Source organism: Brassica napus, chromosome A9 (assembly GCF_020379485.1).
Source record: "Brassica napus cultivar Da-Ae chromosome A9, Da-Ae, whole genome shotgun sequence".
In the NCBI taxonomy this organism is placed as follows: Eukaryota; Viridiplantae; Streptophyta; class Magnoliopsida; order Brassicales; family Brassicaceae; genus Brassica; species Brassica napus.
In genome coordinates, this window is record NC_063442.1 from 3672181 (window position 1) to 3700056 (window position 27876).

The 27876-nt window shown below is 38.2% G+C and overlaps 4 protein-coding genes, 1 non-coding gene and 1 pseudogene across 6 annotated transcripts; 3 read left to right on the top strand and 3 right to left on the bottom strand.

Annotated features, from left to right (window-relative positions):
- The first annotated feature begins 119 nt into the window (after nt 1-119).
- Nucleotides 120-6056, top strand: LOC106365911 (protein RRC1). Its single transcript, XM_013805426.3, has 17 exons — nt 120-338; nt 428-557; nt 706-751; nt 998-1058; nt 1159-1293; nt 1411-1524; nt 1630-1795; nt 2322-2434; nt 2597-2671; nt 3042-3263; nt 3357-3415; nt 3508-3592; nt 3682-3819; nt 4055-4279; nt 4362-5068; nt 5180-5343; nt 5507-6056. Exons 1-17 carry the CDS (start codon nt 264-266, stop codon nt 5797-5799), a joined length of 2808 nt encoding a protein of 935 aa, XP_013660880.2. The 5' UTR covers nt 120-263; the 3' UTR covers nt 5800-6056.
- A 1340-nt stretch (nt 6057-7396) lies between these two features.
- On the top strand, nt 7397-8572 carry LOC106364037 (protein ENHANCED DISEASE RESISTANCE 2-like). Its single transcript, XM_013803683.3, has one exon. It carries the CDS (start codon nt 7531-7533, stop codon nt 8386-8388), a length of 858 nt encoding a protein of 285 aa, XP_013659137.2. The 5' UTR covers nt 7397-7530; the 3' UTR covers nt 8389-8572.
- A 3036-nt stretch (nt 8573-11608) lies between these two features.
- Nucleotides 11609-11715, bottom strand: LOC125578727. The gene has a single exon (XR_007316810.1). It is a non-coding gene; the product is annotated as a small nucleolar RNA R71 (small nucleolar RNA).
- A 5493-nt stretch (nt 11716-17208) lies between these two features.
- Nucleotides 17209-19185, bottom strand: LOC125575402 (zinc finger protein CONSTANS-LIKE 4-like). Its single transcript, XM_048739409.1, has 2 exons — nt 18262-19185; nt 17209-17750 (listed from the first exon to the last, which is right to left on the bottom strand). The coding sequence occupies exons 1-2, from the start codon at nt 18952-18954 to the stop codon at nt 17406-17408; spliced, it is 1038 nt and encodes a 345-aa protein (XP_048595366.1). The 5' UTR covers nt 18955-19185; the 3' UTR covers nt 17209-17405.
- Nucleotides 19186-22796: 3611 nt separating this feature from the next.
- LOC106365998 (protein OXIDATIVE STRESS 3 LIKE 2-like) lies at nt 22797-23944 on the top strand. Of its 2 annotated transcripts, none has more exons than XM_013805530.3 (2): nt 22797-23420; nt 23504-23944. In XM_013805530.3, exons 1-2 carry the CDS (start codon nt 23095-23097, stop codon nt 23856-23858), a joined length of 681 nt encoding a protein of 226 aa, XP_013660984.2. In that variant the 5' UTR covers nt 22797-23094; the 3' UTR covers nt 23859-23944. The 2 variants fall into 2 exon arrangements, with proteins under 2 accessions (XP_013660984.2, XP_013660983.2); XM_013805529.3 differs by having other exon boundaries at nt 22830-23420; nt 23501-23944.
- Nucleotides 23945-24562: 618 nt separating this feature from the next.
- On the bottom strand, nt 24563-26747 carry LOC106362670 (annotated as a pseudogene).
- Between the last annotated feature and the right edge of the window lie 1129 nt (nt 26748-27876).

Genomic DNA, 27876 nt, shown 5'->3' on the forward strand with positions numbered 1-27876 from the left:
CCTCTTTAATGAAACCTATTTTTATGACTTTTAGCCTTGAGTGCTACTCTGGGAACAAAAACTTGGTTTAGTGATATTTTAGTCTTTTTCTCTTATTTAAATGAAATAAAAGCGATTTATCCTAATTCTTAACCTTGGTATCGCTCGTCCTCCTGAGCTCACGTGCTGTGTTTCTCGTGGAGCCCTAGCTAGGTTCCCTGATCGTTCTCGATTGCCCCCCTCCCCCAAACCCTAGCTCCGATTCAGAATCCCTAATCTGAAAGATGAGCTCCTTCTCAATCACCCGTAAGAAAACGCCCTTCCAGAAACACAAGGAGGAAGAAGAAGCCAGGAAGAAGGTTCGTTAATCTCTCTTTCCGCAAGCAAATTCAGTTTCGATGATTGATTGATTGATTGATTGGTTAATCGATCCAATCTTAAAACGCAGAAAGCTGAGGATGAGACGGCTCGTCTCTATCAGGAGTTCGTGGAGTCGTTTCAAGGGGAGAGTGGGACCAAGACCTTTGTTCGAGGTGGCACTATTAACCCCGGCGACAAGCCTAAAGCTGATTCCGAAGGTAAAAAAAGGCTATTGCTTTAAGTTGTTTGTTACATTGCCTTTTTGTGTGCTTCTTTAGTGGTGTCAAAATGGTAGAACTTTGTTTATATTGAGAACATATTAATAAGAGTATGGACCTTTTTTTTCTATGCGTTCGCGGATGGCAGGTGAAAAGTCCAAAGATGGGGGTTCGGTTTCAAAGAAGGGAAGTAGGTAAAGTGGTTATCTGATTGCTTTTTGATTGATTGAACCAACCTTGCAATGCCATCATATACAGAAAGAGTTTGAACTTTCTGATGAGTAAAAACTTTTGATGTGGTTGTTGCGATGCTTGGGTAGAATACCATCACGTTGTGGATCTTAGGAATACTTTTATTGGGATTGCTTGATAAGAAGTTGAAGTTTTTGTGCGTGTTCTTGTGATATAGTATATTATTATCTTCCACGTAATCTGTGTAGGTATGTGCCCTCTTTTCTTCCTCCACCAATGGCATCTAAGGGTAAAGAAACAGAGAGGAAGGTCAGTAGCAAGACTATTTTCACTGTATTTCTTTTGAATCGGTTTGGTGCTTTGAAGCAGCAATGGGTTAGTTGTAATTTTGTTTTTCTCAACTTTGTAGAGGGAGGAGGAGAGACCTAAGGAGAGAGATAAGGGAAAGACTCGAAACATAGATAATTTCATGGAGGAGCTGAAACGTGAACAAGAAATGAGGGAAAGACGTAACCAGGATCGTGACCGTCAGGGCGATAGCTCGGTTAGTCATCATTGTTTTGTCCTCTTTTCATCTGTTTTCTGCTTTCAGGGTAACCCTGAACTGTTTTTTGGAGAGATATGTTCTGCATTTTGTAATTAAAATTTATTCTATCTTCAGCCTACTAGCCGCTTTGACGAGCTTGATGATTTTGATCCCACTGGAAGGCTAGGATCGTTTGATGATGGTGACCCACAAACTACAAATTTATATGTTGGGAATCTATCCCCAAAGGTATATTTATTCTTAAATGAATTTATGTACTGTATGCTCTCGCCAATATTTTATTGTGTGCGTCCTTGACTTATATTTTGAGATGTGGTCTTTATGCTCAAATAGGTTGATGAGAACTTCCTTTTGCGCACGTTTGGAAGATTTGGGCCCATAGCTAGTGTCAAGATTATGTGGCCAAGAACTGATGAGGAGAAGAGGCGACAAAGAAACTGTGGGTTTGTTTCCTTCATGCATAGAGCTGATGGACAAGCTGCAAAAGATGAAATGCAAGGTTAGCTTGCCTTCTCTCTAGAACTATCTATTGTATCCTGGCCTAGAGATCAATTCCTAGGTAGGGCAACATGTGTAATATATGATAGAAAAGCTTAAAATGGATCATTGTACAAGAAATGTTTCTAGGTTCTATGCTATTTCAATAGCATATTTTGACTACTTTAAGTCAAAAATAATTAGTGATTTCGTAAGTGCAAATTCTACGTTATTGTGTAACAAAAATTCAATACAAGGCCTGCATTGCCATTCAGTTTTAGTCATTATTACTACCTAGCTTTTGTTGCCTTGGCTTTTCTTTCTTCATTGATGTAATTTCTTCCGTTCGTTCTTCAGTATTACTGCTTTGTGTTGTTGTCTTTTCTTTCTTGATCGATACAACTTACCCACTCGTTAGTAAATGCTGGAAAATAATGGTCCTGCTGGCAATTTTACTAGTCTATGGTCGACTGGTTTCGTATTAGCTGAACATCCTAATTGCATGTGACAATTTAAAGAAACTTATGAAGGAGATACTAATTTTACAGGAATCATCGTTTACGATTATGAATTGAAGATTGGTTGGGGTAAAGCGGTTTCTTTACCATCACAAGCATTACCCGCTCCACCACCTGGACATATGGCTATTCGTAGTAAGGAGGTCTGTGATGCATCATGTGCTATTCTTTGAGATACATTTCTTCTTTAATCCTGTATAACCTATGAATGGGTTTGATTTCTGTTTGTTATTCGTATCTTTCCATACTGCCAGTTTTGTATTTATTAATTGTCACTCTAATGTTTCATATACTTTCATTGGCAGGGCTGCAACTTGATTTTTTCTGGTCAATCGGGTCCACCAATAATAACTTCTGTTCCAACTCAAAACTCTGAGCTGGTATGTAAACTTGATTCTACATGGCTTGAATTGGTCCTTTAGAAGTTTTATATGATATTCGAGGAGTGCTTGAATTACTTTTTGTGGTCAAATATAATCTCTGTTTCTTAAAATGACTTAGAACATAGAACGAAAGAACTAGCTAGGGTTGAATTCTGATACATCCTCTACTCTCTCAAATCTCCAAAAGACCCCAAATCAGTCCCCATATACTGGACATTTCTCAGTACTTGATGATTCTCTTAGTTGTAGTCATACTGGTTTGACTAACTTGCTGATATGGCGTCTGTAATTGAAGACATTCTTACCATCTACCCTTTTAATAATCTTATTCCAAATGTACATCTCTTGCATGGAATTCCTTTCACAGGTTCTTACCCCCAATGTTCCGGATATCACTGTTGTTACTCCTGAGAACGAGCACCTCAGACATCTGATTGATACAATGGCTCTCTATGTTCTTGATGGTGAATGTGCGTTTGAACAAGCTATCATGGAGAGGGGCCGAGGGAACCCACTGTTTAGTTTCTTGTTTGAGCTTGGATCGAAAGAGCATACTTACTACGTCTGGAGACTCTATTCCTTTGCTCAGGTACATTTTAAATGCTTTATTAGCTAAGTATATCTTAGATTGTCCTTGAGCCTTACATTGTCATAAGCTGATGGATGTGTTTGCATTGTTTAGGGTGATACACTTCAAAGGTGGAGAACGGAGCCGTATATCATGATAACTGGTAGTGGAAGGTATTGCCAACTGTGAAACTGATTCTGGTGTTTGGTTGAGTGTACCTTTGCACTTATATATTGATTATCCCTGTCTTTTGCTATTATTGCAGATGGATACCACCACCACTGCCTGTAAATAAGAGCCTAGAGCATGACAAAGAGTCAGCAAGCACATATGCAGCGGGAAGAAGCAGGGTAACTGTCTTGCAGTCTCGCTTCTGATTTTTAATGTCATTCTTTGTTCTATAGTATTGCTGGATACCTTACACTGGTAAACTTTGCAGCGTGCGGAAGTTGAGAGGCCTCTGACGGATCCTCAAAGGGATGACTTCGAGGACATGTTGCGTGCTCTAACTCTAGAAAGGAGCCAAATAAAAGAAGCTATGGGCTTCGCTTTAGATAATGCAGATGCAGCTGGAGAGGTAGTATTTGATCTGAATTCTATTGTTATATTTAGATTTACAGACATCATATGCTTCATAGATATCCTTCAGGAACTTCTGATATGTTATAATCTCTTAATTTGCACTATTCATCTAAAAGAGGCATTATACGTTCTTTCTTCGAGACATCTCAAAGATCTCATTGAATCTCTGAGCATAATTATCGTTAGTAAATAGATATTCAGACGTCATTTCCTGTTTATTAATTCCACAGGTTGTTGAAGTTCTGACGGAGTCCCTGACACTAAAAGAGACATCAATTCCAACTAAAGTTGCTAGACTCATGCTTGTGTCTGATATTCTTCATAATAGCAGCGCACCTGTTAAAAATGCATCTGCATACCGAACCAAGTTCGAAGCAACACTTCCCGATATAATGGAAAGCTTCAATGATCTCTATCGGAGCATAACTGGAAGAATTACTGCCGAGGCTCTAAAAGTACTTGTCATAAAAAAAAAATCTTTTATGGTTTTCTTTACCTTATAAATTGTTGTTGTAAACTCATTCGAATCTTTTGCAGGAACGGGTTCTCAAAGTGCTGCAAGTATGGGCGGATTGGTTTCTCTTTTCGGATGCATACATATCTGGACTACGTACAACATTTCTTCGTTCAGGAATCTCTGGTGTTACCTCATTTCATTCTATCTGCGGTGATGCACCAGAGATAGAGAAGAAAGGTTATAACGATATCAGCGATATTGGTTATCCAGACAGTGCACTGGCAATAGGCAAAGAGGGTGCAAGGCAAGAGCTGATGGATTTACCAATTTCTGAACTTGAAAGACGCTGCCGACACAATGGACTGTCTCTTGTAGGGGGTAGAGTAGTGATGGTTGCTCGGCTACTGAGCCTTGAAGACACAGAGAAACAACGTGGATATGAAGTAGTGGATGAAATTTCAAAGTATCCGCAGCAAGACCATTCAACTTGGGAAGAAGTTAGGAATGTGACTGAGGTTGAAATGAAAGAGCCTATGAATCTAGCCACGACAATACCAATCCCTCAGCCTGAGCTGAAAGCCTTTGTGGGAACGGAGAAGAGTGACCTCCTATTGACAGCTTCAAAATGGGCTAAAGAGGATGACGAAGCTGACGACGAACAAAATAAGAGCTATTCTCCGGGAAGCGACAATACTGGTGGGATAACTTTTAAGGCCGATGACGAGGATCTCAAGAGTAATGATCGTGTTCGTGCCCAACCTGACAATGGAATGGACGAGGAACAAAGGTTTTATCGCTTCCATCTACTTGAATTAGGAAACGAAACCAATTTGCATTATTGTATCGAAACTCTATAGGCTGCTCTCTTACTCTGTTTTTTTTTTTTTTTGTAATGCAGACAAAAGCGGAGACGCATAGAGGTTGCTTTGATAGAGTATCGTGAAACTCTGGAGGAACAGGGGATGAAAAACTCCGAGGAGATAGAGAAAAAAGTTGAAATCAAACGAAAGAGGCTTGAAGTTGATTATGGCTTATCAGGATCTAACGAGGGCAGCAAAAATCGTAAGTTATACTTTACACCTGATAGTTACTCTTCCTTTGTTTTGAGAATTTTAATTGTTCAATGTTCTTTTGATGCAACAATGGGGGAAACTTGTGCCCCTTTCTGCAAATTCTTCAGCTCATTTTCGTTCCTCATGCAAATTTCAACACTTTTTAACTGCAGAGAAATCAACTGTAGAGCGGAAGGAGAGGCCTACTGAAGATTCTCGGGAATCGTCTAAAAAGCGACAGCGTGGGGAAAACCAGAGCCAAAGTCCTCCACGGAAATCATCAACAAGGGAGAGAGATCATGACTTGGACCGAGACAGGGACAGGGGGAGACTCAGAGACAGAGATAGGCAACATGATTTGAGCAGGGATCGAGACCGACGTGAAAAGAGTTTAAGCCACGAGCGAGACGATCATGATAAAAGCAGAGAGAGAGACAGGGAGTGGCGCAGACGAGGCACGAGATGATGATTGTTCCTTCAGCCGCATGGTTTGTTCTCTGCATGAAGCACTGTTCCTATGATAAAATTTCGAATTTTCAACCCTTTTGTATTTCTGAACCCAGAAGATATGTAGAACTCATTCTCAGACAGCTTGTAATTGTGTGCTCCATCCCCAGTTTCTAAGATTTTTCACTCATTGTTTCTTCTGCAGATATAAATATTTTGGAAACACATTTATTTTCAACAGGTCAAATTAGTTGCTTCTTCCAAGCATCGCAACCATTTCTGTAACACTACTCCCTCTATTTTTCTTTTCAAATTAGATAATGTTTTAACTTTCAAGTTTCAATGTAAAATTTGTTAAAATTGTATGTAACTATGATTTTTTGCATTATACAGTTTGGTTTATTGTTTGATTAAATTACAATTACATAAATAATAATGAATTTATGTTTAAAAAACTTACCAAAAATGTTTTGCAGTAGTGCGCATCAACACAAAACACGTTAGCTAATAAAAAATGGGAATTTAGTCAAAAAAAACTTCAACTTTACATGAATTGCCAAAAGAAACATAAACTTTTGGACTCATAAAAAAAATACAAAACTTTCATTGATTTTAGAATTAATTAACAATGTTTTTGTTGACTTGCCAATTTAGCACGCCGTCAGAAAATTTAATGTCGTTTAATGTTGGCGTTAAGTGAAACGACGTCGTAGTTTGAAAACAAAAATAACTATATCGCTGGTTTTGAACCCAGGTTGGTTGGATCAAATGACAAGGTGTTTTACCACTAGGCTAGTGACACTTTCAATGGAGTTACTAACACATTTTATTTTATTTGGTACTTATTGAGTATAAAAAAATTCTCTAAAAACTTAAAAGATCTTTAAAATTTCAAAAAATTAAAAAAATATAAAAATTTTTTATAAAATTAATTTCGAAACTAAAATTAAAAATACAATTTTACTTTTTCTTTAAAAAAATCAAAAATCTTCCAAAATTTTTATTTTTTTAAAACAATTGCTAAAAGAAATTAATTATACACACATAAAAAGATACTCACATATTATAATTAAATTATGAGTGCAATTTTAATTTTTAGCTGATAATTGTAACTTTAATTTTTTGCATTTTCTTTGAATTTTTAAATTTTTGGAATTTTATTTTTAAAATTATTTTGGAATTTTTTTCATTTTTAACAAAAAAAAAATTATTTATAATTTAATTTTAATATTACTTTTTCTTGAACTTTTTTATATTTTTTGGAATTTTAAAGATCTTTTTAAGTTTGTAGAAAATTTTTTTATATTCAATCAGTACTAAATAAAATTAAATGTGTTTGTAACCTCATTGAAAGTGTTAGTAGCTTAGTGGTAAAATTCCTTGTTAATTGTCCCAACCAACCTGTGATCTACTTCTTTTTTTTTAAATCATGTAGAACGACGTCTTTTCACTTAACGCCAACATTTAACGTCTAGTTAACGTTGTCTTAATTGTGAATTGAAAGTGCGTTAATATGACCAGTCAATCCTAAGTTGCTTAATAAACTAAAAAAATCAACAAAAATAAAATATTTTTTTGGCCAAGCTCGAGTACAGATTTTTTTTTAGCAAGGGGCCGAATTCTCAATAAAAAATGGAGAAAGTAGTAATAAATTTCAAGTAACATGTAATATCGAGAGACCATTGGCCCATTTGAGCAGCCAACCAAGAGAAAAGTAAACCGAGAGAGAAGAGCGACTGACACACACATCATGAACCAAACCGAAAGCTCTGCCAACGATAATAATCCCAAACCGTCCATAACCGGAGAAAAATCCGCCGTACCGGAATGGATAACCGAGACTATCAAAGGTGGATCGCTCCGCCACGTCGATCTCCATACAGGAATCAACGGCTGGGCTTCACCTCCAGGCGACGTCTTCTCTCTCCGCTCCGCCAACTACTTCACCAACAAAAAGAAATCTCCCGGCGGAGACTACCTCCTCTCTCCCGCCGGCGTTGACTGGCTCAAATCCCCCACGAAACTCGACAACCTCCTCGCTCGTCCCGACAACCGCGTAGCTCACTCCCTCAGACAAGCCCAAGCTCGCGGCGAATCCCGAAACAGCTTCATCTTCGCCGTGAACTTCCAAGTTTCAGGCAAAGAACACTACAACTTGGTGTTCTACTTCGCAACAGAAGAACCAATCCCCTCAGACTCCGTCCTGAAACGGTTCATCGACGGAGACGAATCGTACCGTAACCAGAGACTCAAGCTAGTGAGCCAAATCGTGAAAGGGCCATGGATAGTTAAAGCGGCGGCAGGGCAGTTCGGGGCGTTCCTTGTCGGAAAGACAGTTTCGTGTACTTACCATAGAGGACCAAACTACTTCGAGATCGATGTCGATACAGGTAGCTGGGCGATCTTGTCGGCGTTTGTCCGGCTGCTTTTGGGGTACGCCAGGAGCTTTACGGTCGACGTTGGCTTGGTTATCGAGGCGCAAACGGAGGATGAGCTGCCGGAGAGACTGATCGGAGCTGTTAGAATGTGTCATGTGGAGCTGGCGTCGGCATTTGTGGTCCAGCCGCTGGCATCGGAGCCGTGCTTAATGATGGGTTCGGCGGAGTAGGTACCAGATCCGATCGGGACAAAGCTGAAAAATATTTCATCAGTCTCGAGATTGTTTAATGGCTTCATCTCCTCTGTTTCTCAAAAATAATTTTTAATTTTTTTCACATATATCAAAGTAATAATTAATGTTCAACTATAGATGCATAAATATTTAAGTCTCAACAATTTTTTATAACTTTCAAACAATAACAAGTTAGAAACTGTTATTACTGTCACATATATTTATTTTTTGTTATTTAAAGTTTGTTATTATTCAGTAATAAAATGTACATAGAAAACTTTCAAAAACTTGTTTTTTAGGAAACAAAAAAAAAATTATCTACAAAAAACGGAGGAAGTTTTTTGTAAATTCGTAAGATGCATGTTTATTATGGGTTTTCAACTTAAAATCAATTGACAGTAAATAGATTGATTCTAATCATTTATATACTCTCTCTGTTTCAAAATACATAAAGTTTTAGGATTGTGCACAATTATTAAGAAACTTGTTTTTTATCTTAAAAATATTATTAAAATATAAATTAAAAGTTATTCAACCAATCACTAAACATACTATAAAATATCATTGGTTACACAATTTTTGATAAAGCTAAAAGTGCATTGATATATGAAAACATCATCTATTTTGAAACATCAAAAACTCCATAAAACATCATCTATTTTGAAACGGATGGAGTATTATTTAATTTTTTTTTGAATTTTTAATGTGGATAATAGATCCCTAATACCCTTTTTGAGATGATGACTTCTATCGACCAGAAATTTCGGAACTTTATGACATTAATATTCGGTCAAGCAAGTTTATGGTAGTAAGTAGATTGGTCCTAATCGTTTATATATTGCTCAAAGTAACTTTGAATTTAAGATGTGGGAGGTATGAGTACATCCCCTAATAAAGTTTATACAAGCGGAATAAACTCATGTGCTCATTTTTATTTTATTATTGGTTTTAGAATATACTCTCCTGTTTCATTGGAAGAAGAAAGTGTAGGACTAGACTTTAGTATTGGTGAAGATATTGAGCGTTATTAAGGTATACAATGATCTTCAATTCTTCATCATTGTGGTTCTTAGCCTTTTCTGGTGACAAAAATTTTCATACATTTTTATCCAGTGAGCTCTCCTAGATATGAACTGACCAGCCACAATGTTCATATTATATAACTGCAGCCAGGATGGAAAGTTTAGCTAGGATCATATAGGGAAGACCGTTTTGAGACTAGGATCGACGGTATCGTAGGAGAAATCGTTGGTCTATTTGGAGTCTTTGATGGTGATATATGGTGTTTTATACATCTTGTATATATGCTTTTAAATTGGTTTTCAAGTCTTTATCGAGTCTTCCTAGTCCTTTTGGAGTCATTACAGGTCTGGAGTTGCATTGGATGGAAGATGGATCAGCTGAAACAAAAGAGGCAGAAAACAATGCAATTTGGTGGTTTTCACGCAGAACAGTCTTGATGACTGTTCCGGATAGCGGAGCAACCCAAGTGACTGTTCCGAGTGAGTGTTCCAGCGGCAGAGATTTTTTTAGGAAACTACAATCATTACGGGATTTGCCCTAATTATCCATATTTTCTCTCTCAGCCGCCTGTGGCTTTGATATATCATATTTTCTGTTTCTCTTTATCATACTACGCTAGTTTACAGAGAGGAACCAGACCCAAAAACTCCATTGTTGGATTTGCTTATTGTAAAGGGAGAAGGATCTCTACACTCTTGAGAAGAATCCTGAACCCTATCTCTTTTATTTTATTGATTCAGCATGTTTTCTTCATCTGTTATCTCTGTGTTTTCTTGCTCCATGGCTGAGTAGTCAGCTTGCTTAGTCTAGGGTGTTAGGGTGTTAGATCTGTGAGCTTGACATAAATAAGTTATAAATCGATTGTCTTCATTCACTGTTGTTCTTAAGGCTTGCATCAAGTTAACCACTTAGTGCCTGATTCTAGGTTTAATCTATTCATCAAAAGTGTTATAGGTTGCTAGACATAACTTGAATGAGCATTGCATCCCTAATCAGCGAAAGTAGATATTAGGGTGTTTTGTGAACATATCGGACTTGATCTCTATTGCTTGCTGTCGCATCTTGATCCAAACGAGAGTTTAGGTATCAAGATCGATCAGCATAGGGGGCAGTTCCACGACAGTGGGCTGTTCTACTTGAGTGATCCGAGTTCTAGACTGGTCTTTAATCGAACTTGAATAATTGTTTGGCTCACACTTGTTTAACACCCGATCAAACCACCCTAGGCTAGCATTTTAGTTATCTGAATACTTTAATTAATCTTGTTACTTGCTTGTTACGAAACCTTAATCTTAAAACCCCCATATTGTTTTAGCTAAGTATTGATCCCATAAAGATAAAGTGTAACCGTTGGTCTCTGTGGATTCGATCCTAAAGTGCTACATCGACATACCATTCGATTGTGGTAGTGTGCACATTAGGTTATTTGGTGTGCGTATACACGTAATATCAAATTGGCGCCGTTGCCGGGGACCATCTTTTTACCTTTATTTTTCGGTTATTTATTTAGTCTAAGACCTCTAACTTGCCTTATCCTTTTTGTTGCAGCTAATCTTCCAGGTGCATGACCAGTAGACATACTCGGAGAAACGCACAAGGAGAGTTAGTTACATTTACCAACCAGGAGCTAGCAAGGTTAGAAAGAACAAATCGTCAACAGCCAAGGCAAACTGACACCACTATGGGTGATCACGCCAATCAGGATGATCTCGCTGCGGCTATGGCACTCATGCAGCAGCAGATGCTACAAATGCAGCAGACCATCCAAGCTCAGCAGGATGCTGCTGAACAGGCTGCTCTCGCGCAGCAAGAACAACAGGCGCAGACTGTTCCAATCGGGCAGAGAAACCTTCCGCGTAACATCCCTACTACGCGCTCTGCCATTGTTCCTCCACTCTGCACCAGGCAGGACTTCGAGATCAAGCCTGCTTTGATTGGTCTAGTACAGAGAAAGGTGTTCTCTGGTCTCTCTACAGAAATTCCAATGGAGCATATTGAGAGTTTCGAAAAAGTCAGCAGTTTCACTCGCGCGAATGGTGTTCCACCAGATTACATCAGGTGCATGCTATTCCCATTCTCTCTTGATGGAAAAGCTGCACGGTGGTTGAACTCTCTCCCTACCGGCTCTCTCACTTCATGGGAACAGGTCCGATCAGCGTTCCTCAGCCATTTCTACTCTAAGGCGAGAACAGCTGCATTGAGGAACAAGATCACCTCCTTCAGACAGCTCACTGATGAGCTTTTCTGCGACGCATGGGAGCGCTTCAATGACTATCGCAGAGAATGTCCTCACCATGGATTTGATGATGATTATATCCTGGACATTTTCTATGATGGAGTGGACTGGAAATACCAAGGTGCTCTAAACTCTGCGAGCAATGGAGACTTCATGACTCAAACCACAGCTGGAGCGTTTAAGCTGATTGAGAACATGGCTGCTAGCTCAGCTAATAAGAAAGAGGAGAGTGATTGCTCCAAGAAAGGAAACAGTTCTGACGCCCAGAAAATAGATGAGCTGACTGCCAAGGTTGATCAGCTACTGAAAAACAACCAAGGGCACGTTTTCAGCATGGAACAACCTACGGCCGGGCATATTCAGAACCAGAACCAGCGACAACCGCAGAGCAATCCACATGCTGTTCCAGCTACCGGGAACAGTCAACCAGATGAGCTGAAGGGTCTGGGTATGATGATGCAACAGCTGTTGCAGGGTCAGCAGGTTCAGGCCAAGGCGTTGAATCAGGTAACCACGGAAATAGACACCAGGATGGGCAACATGTTCACTGAGCTGAATAACAAGTATGACAATCTTGCGATCCATATAAGAAAGATCGATGTTCAGCTTGCTCAAACAGCTGAGAGTGTCAAGAGGCAACAAGAGACGCTCCCTGGAAGAACTGATAAAAATCCAAGGACTGAGCACTGTAATGCAGTAGAGCAGTCGTTTGCTGAGACTATTCTAGTCGCAGAAGAGAACACAGAGCAGTCTGCTAGCTCTGAAGTGATTGCTCCTAGCGAACCTGCTGAAACTCCACCAGTCCGAGTCTATGTTCCTAAGGTTCCCTATCCAATTCCACCTAGACATCTGATGGATCCCATTAGTGAAGAGCAGCTGATAGGTTTTAACAAGATGGTGAGAAGGCTTCCTAAAGAACTTGCATTCGAAGATGCTCTGCAGATTCGTCCATTGCTCCAGTTCTTTAAACACTGTAGAGAGACTCAAGAGGAGATCAAGGTCCTCTATATCAAAGCACTGTCTACACCAGCATTGAAGGTATTGCCTAAGGTTGATGATCCTGGAAAGTTTGTTTTCCCATGCTCCATCGCAGGAACAACCTTCAAGGATGCTCTTTGTGACTCTGGTTCTTGTGTGAATCTCGTCTCAAAGGCTATTGTAGACGATTTGGTTATTGCTGATGTTGAGCGTTCTCAGCTGACCCTGACCTTTGCAAACTCTTCCAGAGCAGTCCCATATGGAACCATCCGCAGCCTTCATGTTCAAGTAGGGGAATGCATTGTTCCTGCTGAGTTTCAAGTTGTTGAGATGAACAAGGATCATGAGATGCCTTTGATATTTGGAAGGACATTCATGGCTACTGTTGGAGCAACCATCGATATGCCCAACAAGAGAGTCTGCTTCTCCAACATCAACAAGAAAGTTTTCTACAAGGCTGTACCCACCAGATCTTCCTCATCACACGCCTCTCGCATCTCAGTGTTTGATGTAGAAAAGCTGAAGGTTGTTCCAGAGAAGGAGCATGGTGATAAGGGTGAGAGCAGGCTGTTATCTGATGAAGATCCTGCACTGATCCTACTAAAATCAGAGGGAATTCAAGGGTGAAACAGAAAGTCCAGAAGAAAAGGGTCAAGGGAGATCCTACAATGACTTTGATACCTCTCAAGTGTGATGAGAACTCCATTGAGTATGAGGTAAAGTGCAAGGGTACCTCTAAACCTTTCTCTAAAGTCAGAGCTATTCTCACACATGAGCTGAAGGAGAAAGGGGAAGCTGCTGTGAAAGGGTTGCTGAGCAGAGTTCTGAAGCTGAACATGTCTGATTGTGGAGCTTGTTTTGGAACAGGCCCTCCTGCTCAATCCGACTGATCCCAGTCACCAAGTCAAGCTAGAGACTTAAACCAAGCGCTTGGTGGGAGGCAACCCACTGGTGAGTGTCATTAACATTAGGATTTTCTTTTCACTTATTTTTGTTTTTAGTTTGTTGAGTCTCAGGTCATAAATCAGAAAATCCGAGACCCTTGACTGGAGCAAGCAGCTGGCTGCTCTCATTCCAGAGCATCCTTTGCTGGAGCAACCGCGTCTTGCTCTGTCAGGCTGCTCCGCGCCAGGTAAGTATCTCGAACAAAAAAAAAATGTTTATTCTTGATTTCACCTTCTCTCTGATTTATTTTCACACCAGGGACGTTGTGAAGTAAGTCTGGGGGAGGGTTTTCGTCGTTTACTAACTCGTTTCTTTCTTTTGTTTTTCTTTTGGGTCAATTTGAGTCCGTTTTTTATTGAGTCAGTCAAAACTTTGTGGGAATTAGGACCTTATTCTGTGTTGATCACTGACCACCTCGTGCTTTAGTTATCTTATTCAGTGACCTTAGCAGTGGCGAAAGACACACATGTGGACCTGGAACACCCTGACATATCTCACTTGATTCTCCAGAAGTTCTCAGCCGATCAGGTTACACTGGGTAGACATAACTCCACCTTACTTGAACCTAATCTTGACTGAAGTTCTTCTTGTTATGGGCATTAGATCAGGGAAACGAGAACACACTCAGGACTTCTTATCCTTTTTATCCATCTTGCTGATCCTGAGTGGCTAGCTCATCTTTAGCTAGTTCCCACCCTGCACCTTAGCCTTTATTCCACCTTCATGCATTTGTTTTTCAGTGTCATATGTGCAGATATGTGCAAAAAGGTCGGAGAGGAAAGGATCAACGCAGCCTGCTACTCGTTACTGCTGCTACAGAAATTCAGTAAGAAAGGAGAACAAGCAGATTAAGGGAGCAACCGCTCCATAACCAATGAACTGCGCAAGAGCAGGGGTGGAGAACCAGAATGGTCGCGAAATCAGAACCACCAGTGGCACTCAGAACGATCATGTATTACCTCCTTCTTCGTCACATCACCATATCAGTCTTCAAAAAAAAAAAAAAAAACGAGATTAATGTGATGGAGAAGGGGAAGAAAGAAAAGAAACATGGAGCCACTGGAAAGGTCGAGCAAGAAGTTGGTACCAAGTATTGAATAGTGTGTAGAGGAAAGTAGAAAGCAGACCAATCAGTTGCCTGTTCCGTCATCAGAACAGTCGCACCAGATAGAGCAAAAACGAGTAGAGGCTGTGGACATCAATGGATCTATCCTCTCTTGCTATTTTGTGTGATATCCTGCATCCTCTTCAATGAAATGGTAGCCCCTAAACACTTTTAACTCCACCATTAAATAGCCTGTTCCACATTTAGACCGTCTACCCTGAATGATGCCTGTGATGAGAAGCTCACGCTACTCTTAAATGAATGTAGGGAGTTCTGTCTCGATAGTGTTGCTTTTTCAGGTTTGAGATGAAGAGTATGGAGCCGATTTTTGAACAGCAGTCAGTGGGGTTCCGGTAAGGGTGTGTTGTCCTAGTTTTACTGCTTGTATGGTTCAGAGATTCGTGGTTAAAGTATGGTTGCTGAGAATAGGAGAGTTCTCACACTTTCAAACCTTTCTCCCTGTTCTTGATACTTGACATTGTTTGAGGACAAACAAGGATCTAAGTCTGGGGGAATTGATATATGGTGTTTTATACATCTTGTATATATGCTTTTAAATTGGTTTTCAAGTCTTTATCGAGTCTTCCTAGTCCTTTTGGAGTCATTACAGGTCTGGAGTTGCATTGGATGGAAGATGGATCAGCTGAAACAAAAGAGGCAGAAAACAATGCAATTTGGTGGTTTTCACGCAGAACAGTCTTGATGACTGTTCCGGATAGCGGAGCAACCCAAGTGACTGTTCCGAGTGAGTGTTCCAGCGGCAGAGATTTTTTAGGAAACTACAATCATTACGGGATTTGCCCTAATTATCCATATTTTTCTCTCAGCCGCCTGTGGCTTTGATATATCATATTTTCTGTTTCTCTTTATCATACTACGCTAGTTTACAGAGAGGAACCAGACCCAAAAACTCCATTGTTGGATTTGCTTATTGTAAAGGGAGAAGGATCTCTACACTCTTGAGAAGAATCCTGAACCCTATCTCTTTTATTTTATTGATTCAGCATGTTTTCTTCATCTGTTATCTCTGTGTTTTCTTGCTCCATGGCTGAGTAGTCAGCTTGCTTAGTCTAGGGTGTTAGGGTGTTAGATCTGTGAGCTTGACATAAATAAGTTATAAATCGATTGTCTTCATTCACTGTTGTTCTTAAGGCTTGCATCAAGTTAACCACTTAGTGCCTGATTCTAGGTTTAATCTATTCATCAAAAGTGTTATAGGTTGCTAGACATAACTTGAATGAGCATTGCATCCCTAATCAGCGAAAGTAGATATTAGGGTGTTTTGTGAACATATCGGACTTGATCTCTATTGCTTGCTGTCGCATCTTGATCCAAACGAGAGTTTAGGTATCAAGATCGATCAGCATAGGGGGCAGTTCCACGACAGTGGGCTGTTCTACTTGAGTGATCCGAGTTCTAGACTGGTCTTTAATCGAACTTGAATAATTGTTTGGCTCACACTTGTTTAACACCCGATCAAACCACCCTAGGCTAGCATTTTAGTTATCTGAATACTTTAATTAATCTTGTTACTTGCTTGTTACGAAACCTTAATCTTAAAACCCCCATATTGTTTTAGCTAAGTATTGATCCCATAAAGATAAAGTGTAACCGTTGGTCTCTGTGGATTCGATCCTAAAGTGCTACATCGACATACCATTTGATTGTGGTAGTGTGCACATTAGGTTATTTGGTGTGCGTATACACGTAATATCAGATGGTAATATAAACAACTTATACGTTAGGCTTGCCCTTAAGAAAGACCAAATCTGAATCATCTTTCTTATTGTGTTGCTGCGGGGCCATAGTGGAGCTAGAGCAGCTGAGTATGTGAAGCGTCATCTTTTCAGCAATCTTTTGATGCATCCTAAGTTCATATCTGACACCAATTTGCTATAGGTTTACTTCCCTGTCAAGGTTCTTTTGGCTTCAAACATATCATTGTTGATTTAAGAATGTGCATTATATTGGCTTTGTTTTCTTTTTCCAGCTGATGCATAATACAGACTGTGAACTTCTCAAGTCAGAAAATAGTCACACTAGAGACCCTGATTCAACGGCGTCTACAGCTATTCTTGTTGGAGATTCCAGAGCTGTTATATATAGAAGTGGAAATGGCAATGTTATTGAGGATTTATGATATCTCATGAAGCTATTCACTTTTTCTCGCGAATATTCTCTCGGTTTCAAATAATATGTTGTTTAAAAGAAAATATACGCAGATTAAAAAAATAGTTAATGTTCGGTTTTACCTTTATTTAACTAATGAAACTTCATGTAATTTTTTTAAGTTTAATTACGAACAGTACAAATAGTCTGTTGCAGTGGTGAAAAAAGAGGTTGAATAAAGAGAGGAAGTGCAGACAATATTACATGTGTAGTTGTTTGTTTTCTGGAGATCAAGACTGCTAACATCAAAGCTTCTACAATGTACTAAAGTTACATGTTGCATTTGGTGTTTATCTCTACATACATGTAAGATTTGCAATTCTACAATGCTCAAAATACAAAACAATACATAAGCAAAAACTTGTTCAAAATCACATGATATATACAATACAAGTTACATATAAACACATCCACTCTCTTCTCCTCCTCTCTCCCTCCCATAACAAGTACTAAGAACTCAACAACAAAAACAAACAACTCTTAAGAAAAAAAAGTTTGTTAAAACCTTCTTACTAAAACAACACCAAACACCATTTTAGATTCTCTCTCTCGCAATCTCTAAAATGTAGGTACAAGTCCAAACCCGCTAAACATACCGCCATGACCAACAACGTCATTGCTCTCATTCGTATCCGTCCTCTTAGCAAACCGTCCCTTGATCCTTGGCCTCATCTCCGCATATGCTTTCCTCGAAGCATACCTTATTGTCTTCTCAAACTTCCTGTTCTTCCTCTTCTCTCTGTACCTCATCACTCTCGCCTCTCTCTCCGCTGACGTTAGTGGAACAGCTCGCTGAGTTACAGGATCGGTTCCACTGGTTGCAGGACCACCGAAAGGGTACGAAACGTCGGCCACAGAGCCGCCATCTGGCACCACTCCCACTTCCAACGACGATGATGATACCTGTAGTAACAAAGGGTTTATTTAGATATTTTATTGGTTTACTTAAATTAGGTTTACACATGTTGCTTGCCTACAACGCTAAATATGATCACCTAATCATTAGTAGTAATTAAAATAATAATTAACATGAAAGATCTAAACATTATGTATGTTTTAAAATTTTCAGTCATATTAATATTAAGAAAATATTAATTTTTGATTATCTATATATTGTTTTTTGTAATTAATTATTCTCAAAAAAATTTAACCAATAGAGTTTTAATAAACACGATTATATTTTTTTTAATTTACAATTTATCATCAATTGATACATTGAAAATGTAAAAGATTGAAACAAACGTAGACTTTTTCATGGTGGAAAGGAGTATTTGATTAAATAATAGTATGATCTAAGATTGGATAAACAATTGGTTCTTTTTGAGTTCGTAGAGTTGCTTTTCCGACATAATCAGTTAAACTAATCAGTACTGACAAGAGAACATGTAAGAAGTTCGGACAAAAGGTAGCTTACGCTGTGGCTGATGCAGTTGTGTCCGTACGTAATAACGCCTTTGGATCCTCCGGTGAAATCTAGCTCGTAGCAGTTCTCGTTCACCGTCGGGACTCCAACCCTCCGAGTCTCCACCGGAACCACACCGTCGGTGCCGGAGCTGTTCGGCTCCTGAGACTCCAGCTTCGGATCAACAGTCCCGTAATCCAGATCCAGATCCGGGAACATGAACCCTTGACCCGTGTTCATCTCCGGGCTATCTCCCGGTACCGCCGGCGCCGTCGTCTTCGGATTCGGAAGCAGCCACGACGCCGCCTCCTCCTCCTCCTCCTCACGGCTTAGATTTCCGTCTAGATCGGTGAAGTAACAGTCGTTGAGGAAGTTGACGGCTGTGTGCTTGCCGGAGCCGTCGGTGCCGGAGACGGAATCGTAGAAAGGTGTGACGGGGACGCGCTCGTGACGGCGAGCCAAAGGGTTAGCGGAGTGGATGTCTCGGTCGCACGTGACGCAGAGAGCAGCCGCGTCTGCCTTGCACGTGACGTGAGCTGGCGCTTGCTCGCACACTTCGCACATCCACACGCGGGCGTGTCTCGACGCAAGCTTGTTCGCCGCGTGGACCTTCGAGTCGCAGCTGAGACACAGAAACGCCGCGTCTGGACGGCAGTACAACGCCGCCGTCGCCGATTTGCACGAGTCGCAGAGCTTTGACGCCATCTCTCTCTATTATCTCTCTACTTCTCTCTCTGTATAATAAGCCGCTCTCTCTTTGTGGTTGGTGTTGCTATGTCTTCACATGAGCTTGTCCATGAGTCTATCCATGTGGGCTCCATGAGTATCTATTAAGACCAAATGAGAACTGAACACGTGGCCAGATCTTAGCCAAACAACATAATAATACATAGAAAGGATTTGTTCAAAAAAAAAACATAGAAAGGAAAAAAATACTTGGCAAGGAAGTTCTGACAATGCGCAAAATGAGGTATTTGTAATCATGCGTTATCGTTTATCTACTTGTAATCATAGTTCGGCACTGTCGACATTTGGCAACAGTTGTATTTTATTGCATATATTGCGTGGCAAATTTGTCAAAGAGTTGTGAACTTTCATACAAAATGGTCATTTTGCTACTAAAATAAAATGAAAAAGAGTTTTGTTGAATAATTGTGAATAAAGCATGGGTTGATGCTTTCCACTTCGAGTCTTAGGACCACCACGAGAAGCAGCCATAAATGGAGACGATACCGTGACCAAAGGGTAGATAAAGTAATATTGGCCGGTGGGTAGGTCGATCGGTCGCTAATGGGCTTACTTTGGTGGGTCTATAAATGGGCCAAATAAATTTAGTTATAGAATCGCTTATTACCCCGTTATGGCCCAATAAATAAATCTTTAGCACAAAAAAGAAGTCACAAAACCATCAATAAACTCAACGCTTTCATAGAATCATCATATTTATGTTCCCTCAGCAAATAAAACCAACGCACCTTGGTCTAATGCAGTTGATACTGGATGGGGGCTATGCGTAGCTGCGATGGAAACTTGTGGGGCAAGTCACTCTACAAATGCTTTTCTGGTGGATAATTGCAAGAGCATCTATTTTGCCGGCCATGAGTCCACCGCAGTATGTGTCTTGGTGCCTTATGCTCCTCGCTCTCTATCCTACTTGGCAGATTCGATTGCAATTATATATAGATTGGACAGCTTTAATCTCAAAAGAGAGCATAAATATATAAGCTTTCACATCGAAAATTTTGATGGAACAACCATAATATATAAGTGACATAGACTAAATCATTAAATGTCAATTGGTTTTGAGTTCAAAGTTCACGAATCTTGATCAAATTCGGGATGAGAAATTGAGTTCTTCTTGCAAGAGTGGCATTGCCGACCCATAATCAATTTCCAACCTCTCGACGGTAAACTTTTTATATTTTTTTTTTACAAAAATGTATATATCATTCCACTTGTTTCTATTTAACTTTGAGATTAAGAACCCCCTTAAACGTGATATTTCATTTTCTGAATCTGTTAACGGAATGTTTTACATAGAGAAGAACAGGTTGGGACATAGAATAGAGTACAAGAAAATACTTAATCATAGATATATAAGAAGTTAGTGTTGAAAACACGTAGGGGTACACTGCCTTTACTAGTTACCATTAGCACTTCCTCTTCTTACTCTCAATCTCACCGACCTTGATTCTAGTTTATATAACTTTCTTGAATTTGTAAACTAATAGATGTACGGATCAAATGATCTCACCTTTTATAAACGTACAACATAATCAAACTGCTACAAGTGACAAGGCCACCACTATAGGAGAACTCATTGGAACCTCCTCATCATATGGCTTGAAACACAAAGGCCACTATTCCTTTTCCCTAATTTATAGTATTTCTTCTAACTTCTTGTATTGGTGTAAATATTATTTGGTTTAATGGGTTTGAGAAATATAGTTTGCTTGATAACAAATGATAGAAAATATAACCACAGTATGCTAAAAATGAAAAGACAATGTTGTTTTAGTTTTGATCTATAATTTCATCTGGGATCATTACATAGGTTTGAATTCTCAATCAAACTGAGTTGCAAATCTTCAAATACTTCATAAAAAAAAGAAGTTGTTTCATATAATTAATGGATTAAAAGTTAGTATATAGGTGTGTGTGTGTGTGGGAAAATGCCAAGAAACTTGTGTCTGAATGATTGGAATTGTTTAAAACATGAGATTGTGGGTGGAAGCATGATAATTAACCTTTCTATAAAGTTTAGCCAACCAAACAATACATCTTCTCTTTTTCTAGTTAATAATAAACAAGAAAAAAAAATTGATTCCCCGAATTAAAATTTTAAGAAAATACAAAGAAATGATAATGAGAAAAGGATAGAGGTGGACATCTCGAGCCTCAGGGTGATTCTCGGCCACCGAGAAGAGCAATATTTTTTTTTTGCTTAAAGAGAAGAGCAAAGTTAAGAGTAAGAAATAATAAGATAAGATTAGATGCTATTTTCTAGACCTCAGCCTTATTCATTGGTCCCTATGCTTTGACCTTTACTTATGACTTTTAATATAAACCACGTTTTTTCTTCTAAATAACATTTTAATTTATTTGTATTTGTTAAGCACCCTTACTGCTAAGTGCTAATCTACCTACTTGCATGTAGGTGTAAATTAAACCCAATACTATTTTCAAATATCCTTTTCGTTTAATTCTTCCATCAAAATTTTGTTCAAAACGCTTTTTTTAGTTTTCTATATTTATTTGAATTCGGAGTTAAGAAATTAATGTGTCATTGTCAAAGATAAAAATATTCATTGCCGTAAAGAAAACTGTAATGTATAAATTCCACAAGAATATATAAAACATATCACTACCATTTATCCCCTGTTCAGTTTGACATCTAACTGTATTTCTTTGTTATGTATCTCCATTGTGTATTATTTTTGGTACTACTTTATAAAACTAACATAATTTTATTGCAAGTTTGACAGAGCACACTAATACAATCCATTGAACTATGGATATTGATCAATTTGACGATTATTTAATCATCTGTCTATTGAAGTTTTACAAAATGAACTATCTTTTGTTTTATATTTAAAAAAATAGAGGATAAAGTTATGATTATTCAAGGATGGCAAAGAATTGGTGATGGCTCATATTGCCATGATTACCATAAATAGACCTAAAACTTGTGTAGGGTCAGCACTTAAGTATATATCTTAGACATTAATAAAAGATTCTACATATTTTGATGTAAAGGAGAACATTTTATTTGAACTAAGAAAATTGCATCTTTGGCAGAGCTTTGTGGAGTCTACTATGGTCTCGTGATCGTTTGGGAGAAAGGCATAAGTAGACTGGAATTAGATATGGATTCTAAAATGGTGGTGGAGTTTCTCACGATAGGGATTGGAGAGGCTCATCCGCTATCTTTCCTGGTACGCTTGTGCCATGACTTCTTGACAAGGGACTGGTTGGTCCGGATCATTCATGTGTACAGGGAGGCAAACCGCGTGGCTGATGGTTTGGCTAACTTGGCACTCTCTCTTCCTTTTGGTTTTCATAACTTTGACATTGCTCCTTTGGAGGTTAGTAGTTTATTGCAAGAAGATATTGATGGTTCACTAAAACCACGGCAGACTCGTGTTGTAGTTTGAAGTTTGTTTCTTTCTTAATAAACATTGGGAGAATCCTCCCAATTTCATACCAAAAAAAAAAACTAAGAAAATTGCAAAGTAAGATTCATAAATGTCGATATATAAAATAGAAATTGCAACAAAAAAAAATTCATTTTAACCCAAAAACGTTACAGTTACAAAACTATACTTTATATTTTGCATGATGATCACCCATTGGTTTTGATATGGTTATGTAAGTATGCAACACAGTTTCAAATATTGTAAAGGAATATTGCTTCCCTTTATCTTAGCCGAGTTGTGAACAACTCAGAACATTATAAATTTTCCAATTAATTTATATTTTGAATAAACTTTTAAATGTTTCAAAATACTAAAAATACAGAGAGATCAGAACCAAGGACTGTAAAACAACATTAGTTTAAAGTTGTTTGTGTCCGAAATCACGCATACGCATATTTCGAGTTACCATCCTTATCGTCTTCCATTAATTATTTTTTTTAGCTAAAATAAAAACCTTATCCCTTCTCTCTCTCTCTCTCTCTCTCTCTGCCATTGCTATTCCTACGATTCTCTGAGTCTGTGATTTGAGGATCCGACCAAAAAGTCGATGAGACAGAAACAAAACCAAGAAGCAAAAGCAACGTGATTTTCCGACCAAACCGGTAAGAAAATTTCTTGATTTTTTTTTGTGATCTGGAGAGATACGGCGATGGAGGTGATGGCGGGAGGACCAACGTTCTCAATCGAAGACTCGGAATACGGAAGCGATCTGACGGCAACGATGAGAGACAAAGCTTCCTCCTCCTCTTCCTCTTTTGATACGGTGAACGACGACGGAGGCGGTTTGAGTCGTGTCGGAAGCGGAATCTGGTCGGGACAGACGGCGGATTACTCGTCGGAAAGTTCATCGATCGGAACTCCGGGAGACAGCGAGGAAGAGGAAGAAGAAAGCGAAGACGACGATGATTCATCTAAAGAAATAGGGCTTCGAGGATTGGCTTCAATGAGGTCTCTCGAAGATTCCCTCCCCAACAAGTAAAGTTTCTAATTTTTTTGTAACTTGCGTAACAAGATTGGAAATGATTAATTAATTAGGGTTGTTGATTTTTGTTTAGAAGAGGGTTATCGAATCACTACAAAGGGAAATCAAAATCGTTTGGGAATTTAGGAGAGATCGGGAGTGTGAAAGAAGTACCAAAGCAAGAGAATCCGTTGAACAAAAGAAGAAGGTTACAGATCTGCAACAAGTTGGCAAGAAGATCGTTCTACTCATGGCAAAACCCTAAATCTATGCCTCTTTTGCCTGTAAACGAAGATGATGATGATGATGATGATGAAGAGGAAGGAGACGATGAAGAGCGAGGAGGAGCAAGAGGAGGAGTTATTGCAAGGAACTCATCGTTCAAGAACAGAGCATTCAAGTCTAGGAGTTGTTTTGCTCTATCAGATCTGCAGGAAGAAGAAGATGAGTGATTTAATCAATAATTGCAAATCATGATTTTTCTTTGTTCATAGTTTTTTTTTTCCTTTATCGAAAATATAATTTTAATTTCATCGAATTAATGTTTTTTTTTTCAAAAAAAATTCGGAGAATTAATTATTATATTATGTCGATGGGAGAAAAGTATAATCAACTACGTTAGTGTTTTGCTCCTTTCTTTCTGCTTATCTGTCTATTGTCCTTTTTCCATCACCACATTATCTTGATTCTTTATTTATTTTTATTTTGTTTTAAAAAATACAAGTCAATACTATGTGGATATTTTTCTAGAAAAGTGAGCATACATGTGGAGGGTGTGATATCCCAAGTCTATAAATGTTGTACATGTAAATTAATTGATTTTGTTTGTTGAAATGGAGTCCTATGTTATTAATAAATTCCAAAAACTGAGATAACTCTTTCAAACAGACAAAGAAATAAATACCACTCAAATTATTTTAGGAAAATACTTATTTTATATTATATATTATATGCAAATTCTGAAGGTAAAAAAATTGCGTAAAAATTGTTTGGGTTATAATTCTTTTAAGAAAAAGTTTGGTTCTCTTTGTTTTCAGATTTTGTGGAGCTTTAAAAAAATATGTAGAAACGCATATTTTGATTACGGCATATGCAAGTTTGATCTAAATGTAGTACATATAATTTTGACATAGAACTAAGAGTCTAAGACGTCTCTATAGAATGTAGATCCGTCAAAAAACATCTATATACAATATTACAATGTAATTGCTAAGCGCTTCGAAAAAAAAAAATTTGTTGGGGAAACAAGACGTGCCACCTCGTCTTGTTGTTCTTCCTTTTGTTTTGTGTTTGATCTCCTCTCGTCCGGACAACTGGCTGGACAACTGTCCCTCAATTTCACTAAATTTGTGTCCTGCCATCTATGTTTGTTTTGTATAACAAAATGTCAAAGTTGATAGGAACATTCATGTGGGTGGGGCAAAACTTGAATAGTCACTAACATATATCCTTTAAGTCATAAATTGATTTGGGTAAAATTTAATAGAACAAAGTTGAATTATTGTATATTTGTATCTATTACTATATGGTTATTCACTTATTTAATCTTACCAAAATACTCTATATTTAGCACTTTATTTATAGGTTTCACTTTCAATGTCACTTTGAAGTTGTAAACAAATTTTGGAGTTTAATAACACTTATTTCCCCCACGACATGTATCACATCATTTGTGTTAGTATGTTGATGTATTATTTACCAAATTCAGTTCTTTTACCAAAAGCATGAATGGACTTTTTCACCAACTGTTGATACGTATATATGGACTAACATTCTATAAACGAAATTGTACAAACTAAAACAATCGGGCCAAAATTACATAAACAAATTTAGAAAGGTTATACGTATAAAATAGCACTGACTCAGACGAGCTGAGCTGAGACACTACTGACGGGACCCTTCCACTATATGAGCCCACACTTGTCACTTGCCTACTTGCAGATTTGCAGTGTTACACTGCCACTATGTATATGATGATCCTTCTTCCACGAAGGATTTTTCTGAACCACAACAAGATATAAACTATCAAATACCAATTATTCTTCTGTAACCATTACTTATCCTTCTTTATAGTTCTTACCGTTAAACATTAGGTTTTGCTTCATACTGATCTTAACAAGATACTTGCATATATACACCAATCACCAATGAATCCAATCCATTCAAACATATGATTAGGTGCGTGTATAGTTGTTCACTCCAAAAGCATACCATTCACGAGACAGAAATTAAGATAACAAGACAGAAAGAATAATTAACATGGAACTGAAAGCTAAAGATGACATTGATAAGTTTATTGTTGTTTTTGTTTTTGTGTTTACATGTGACATATCTCACTTAGATGCTGCTGTTTCATAGTCAATAACGGTTTGAAAAGCTCCAGCAAGAGCCAAAACTTTGTTCTTCCTTGGGTTTTGTAACTTCTGTTGCATCTTACTAGCTATTACATCGTTATACGCTGATGGAGATTCCTTCTTACCTTTCACTACTTCCCTCTTCTTTCCATCGCCTGATTTTTCTTCTTCTTTAACCTTCTCCTTTTCCTCATCTTTAACATTTACATTCTCCTCTTTGTTCACTTCTTCTTTTGCTTCGGTTGCTTCTTCAACACTTTCAACTTCTTTCGAATTCATGTCAATATCAACTTTCTCTGACGTCTCATCTTCATCAACTTCATTTTAACCTCTTCATTGAGTTCACCATTGTTCTCTTTTTCTTTATTTTCCCCTATTTTCTTAGAGTTATCTTCATTAACTGATCAATCTTTCTTCCTCTTCTTGTTCCTTTTTTTTTTTTTTCATTTTCTTTGGCGACAACAATTCCTTCCCCAACATCAGAACCAACCAATGCTGGTTCACCACTCACATTCCCTTCACGGCCTCACCTGATTCATCTCCATGCAAAGCCTCTACATGCACCTCTTTATTTTCCTTAACTCTGGATTCCTCTATACCATCAACAAGTACTTGTACACCACTCTCAACCTTGAGAATCTCCTCTTCATCTACCTGAGCAGACGACAAAGAAGCAGTATCCAAGGCAATCTCTTTCTCAGGTGCTTACTTTGCTGTAACGTTTTCAGTGGCTTCCTTCTTGTCATTCAAAGAAGTTCTACTACTGCTCAACCCGCTTTTCTTTGGAGCACCTGAGTCGATTTCCACATTAGTACCACATCTGCTTCCATGGAAAGACAAAGAGCATAGAGCTGTGGCAGGCTTCTTTCTAGTTGTCTTCAATACTAGTGTTGTTCTTTTTCAAGAACTTGACTAGGTCATGTCTTGAACTGATTGTTGGTTTCAGATAGTTTGGTAAAGGCTTCTCCGGTTTCTGACTAGACCCATCTTCTGATGACACCGAGAGATCTTGTTCTGGTTATGTTTTGGTTGTCCGGCTTTAATGTCATAACCTCAAGTAATATGGATCAAAGGAAAAGAAGATCAAAATATTACCTTTTAAGGAAAAGAAAGGTAACGTGTATGTGAAGGAAACGAATCTCCTTAGAAAGATACTAGGGTTTCTATAAAAATGAGATTCGATTACTTGTGTGTTTGTTAAACAGAGATAAAATCTTGGCAATTCTTGGGTGGTAATGGTGGTGGAGGCGATCAATCTCCTAACAAATCTAAATCAATTTTTGTTTATGTATTTTGTTTCTTTTGTCTCTCTTTTTGGGCCTTGGACCGTTTCATTGTCAGTAAAATGACACACGTCATAAAAGATGATTAAGCTAATAACATCAAATGATTATGACTTAATTATGAGTTAACTGCGATCGACTTCCGTGGTCCGTGGAGCACATCGTTGAACTCCTCCAGCATCAATCTACATGTTATGCACTAACATGTCCAATCGTCTTTTTGATCTTTATAAGGTTGGGGCTTTAAATGACTTACATCTCCATATGAAAAAATTCAAACCATGTTAACTTGTCTAGGATCATCTCTAATGTAAAACTCTAATTTTTCCTTTAAAATAAAGTAAAATAGAATATGGAATAAAAATGTTTCAATCATATTTCATTTTCTATTCCGTAATAGAGTAATGAATAAACAAAAAATAAATTATTTCATATGGAGCGAAAAATGGAATATGGCTGAAGCATTTTTTATTCTATACTCTATTTTACTATATTTTGTAGTGAAAAAATGGATTGAGGTTGAAGATGCATTTAAGAGAATGGTACACTTTTGATTGCAAGGCAAAGCCTAAACTAGTTTTTCGAAGTGGCCTAAATTCTAGCTTAGCTATTTCTTATAGACTAATGCATGTCTTGTATACAATACATCAGAAGCTTCCACAAATCCATGTCCCTCACCAATCAATGCTTCTGAAATTTTTCCCTTTTACAGTGTAGGAATACTTGTCATACACATGCACTCCTTTATCGATGATATTAAAGCTCAGGTCAGGTGAGCAGTGCTCCTCGAGACTGGGAAGTGTTTCTTAAAGCAATGTCCCCTTTAGACACGT

Coding starts and splice junctions, on each gene's coding strand:
- LOC106365911 (XM_013805426.3), top strand. CDS start 264: ATGAGCTCCTTCTCAATCACCCGTAAGAAAACGCCCTTCCAGAAACAC. Junction 558..705: donor GCCTAAAGCTGATTCCGAAG/GTAAAAAAAGGC, acceptor CGCGGATGGCAG/GTGAAAAGTCCAAAGATGGG. Junction 4,280..4,361: donor TTACTGCCGAGGCTCTAAAA/GTACTTGTCATA, acceptor AATCTTTTGCAG/GAACGGGTTCTCAAAGTGCT.
- LOC106364037 (XM_013803683.3), top strand. CDS start 7,531: ATGAACCAAACCGAAAGCTCTGCCAACGATAATAATCCCAAACCGTCC.
- LOC125575402 (XM_048739409.1), bottom strand. CDS start 18,954: ATGGCGTCAAAGCTCTGCGACTCGTGCAAATCGGCGACGGCGGCGTTG. Junction 17,751..18,261: donor ACAACTGCATCAGCCACAGC/GTAAGCTACCTT, acceptor TTGTTACTACAG/GTATCATCATCGTCGTTGGA.
- LOC106365998 (XM_013805529.3), top strand. CDS start 23,095: ATGGAGGTGATGGCGGGAGGACCAACGTTCTCAATCGAAGACTCGGAA. Junction 23,421..23,500: donor GAAGATTCCCTCCCCAACAA/GTAAAGTTTCTA, acceptor ATTTTTGTTTAG/AAGAGGGTTATCGAATCACT.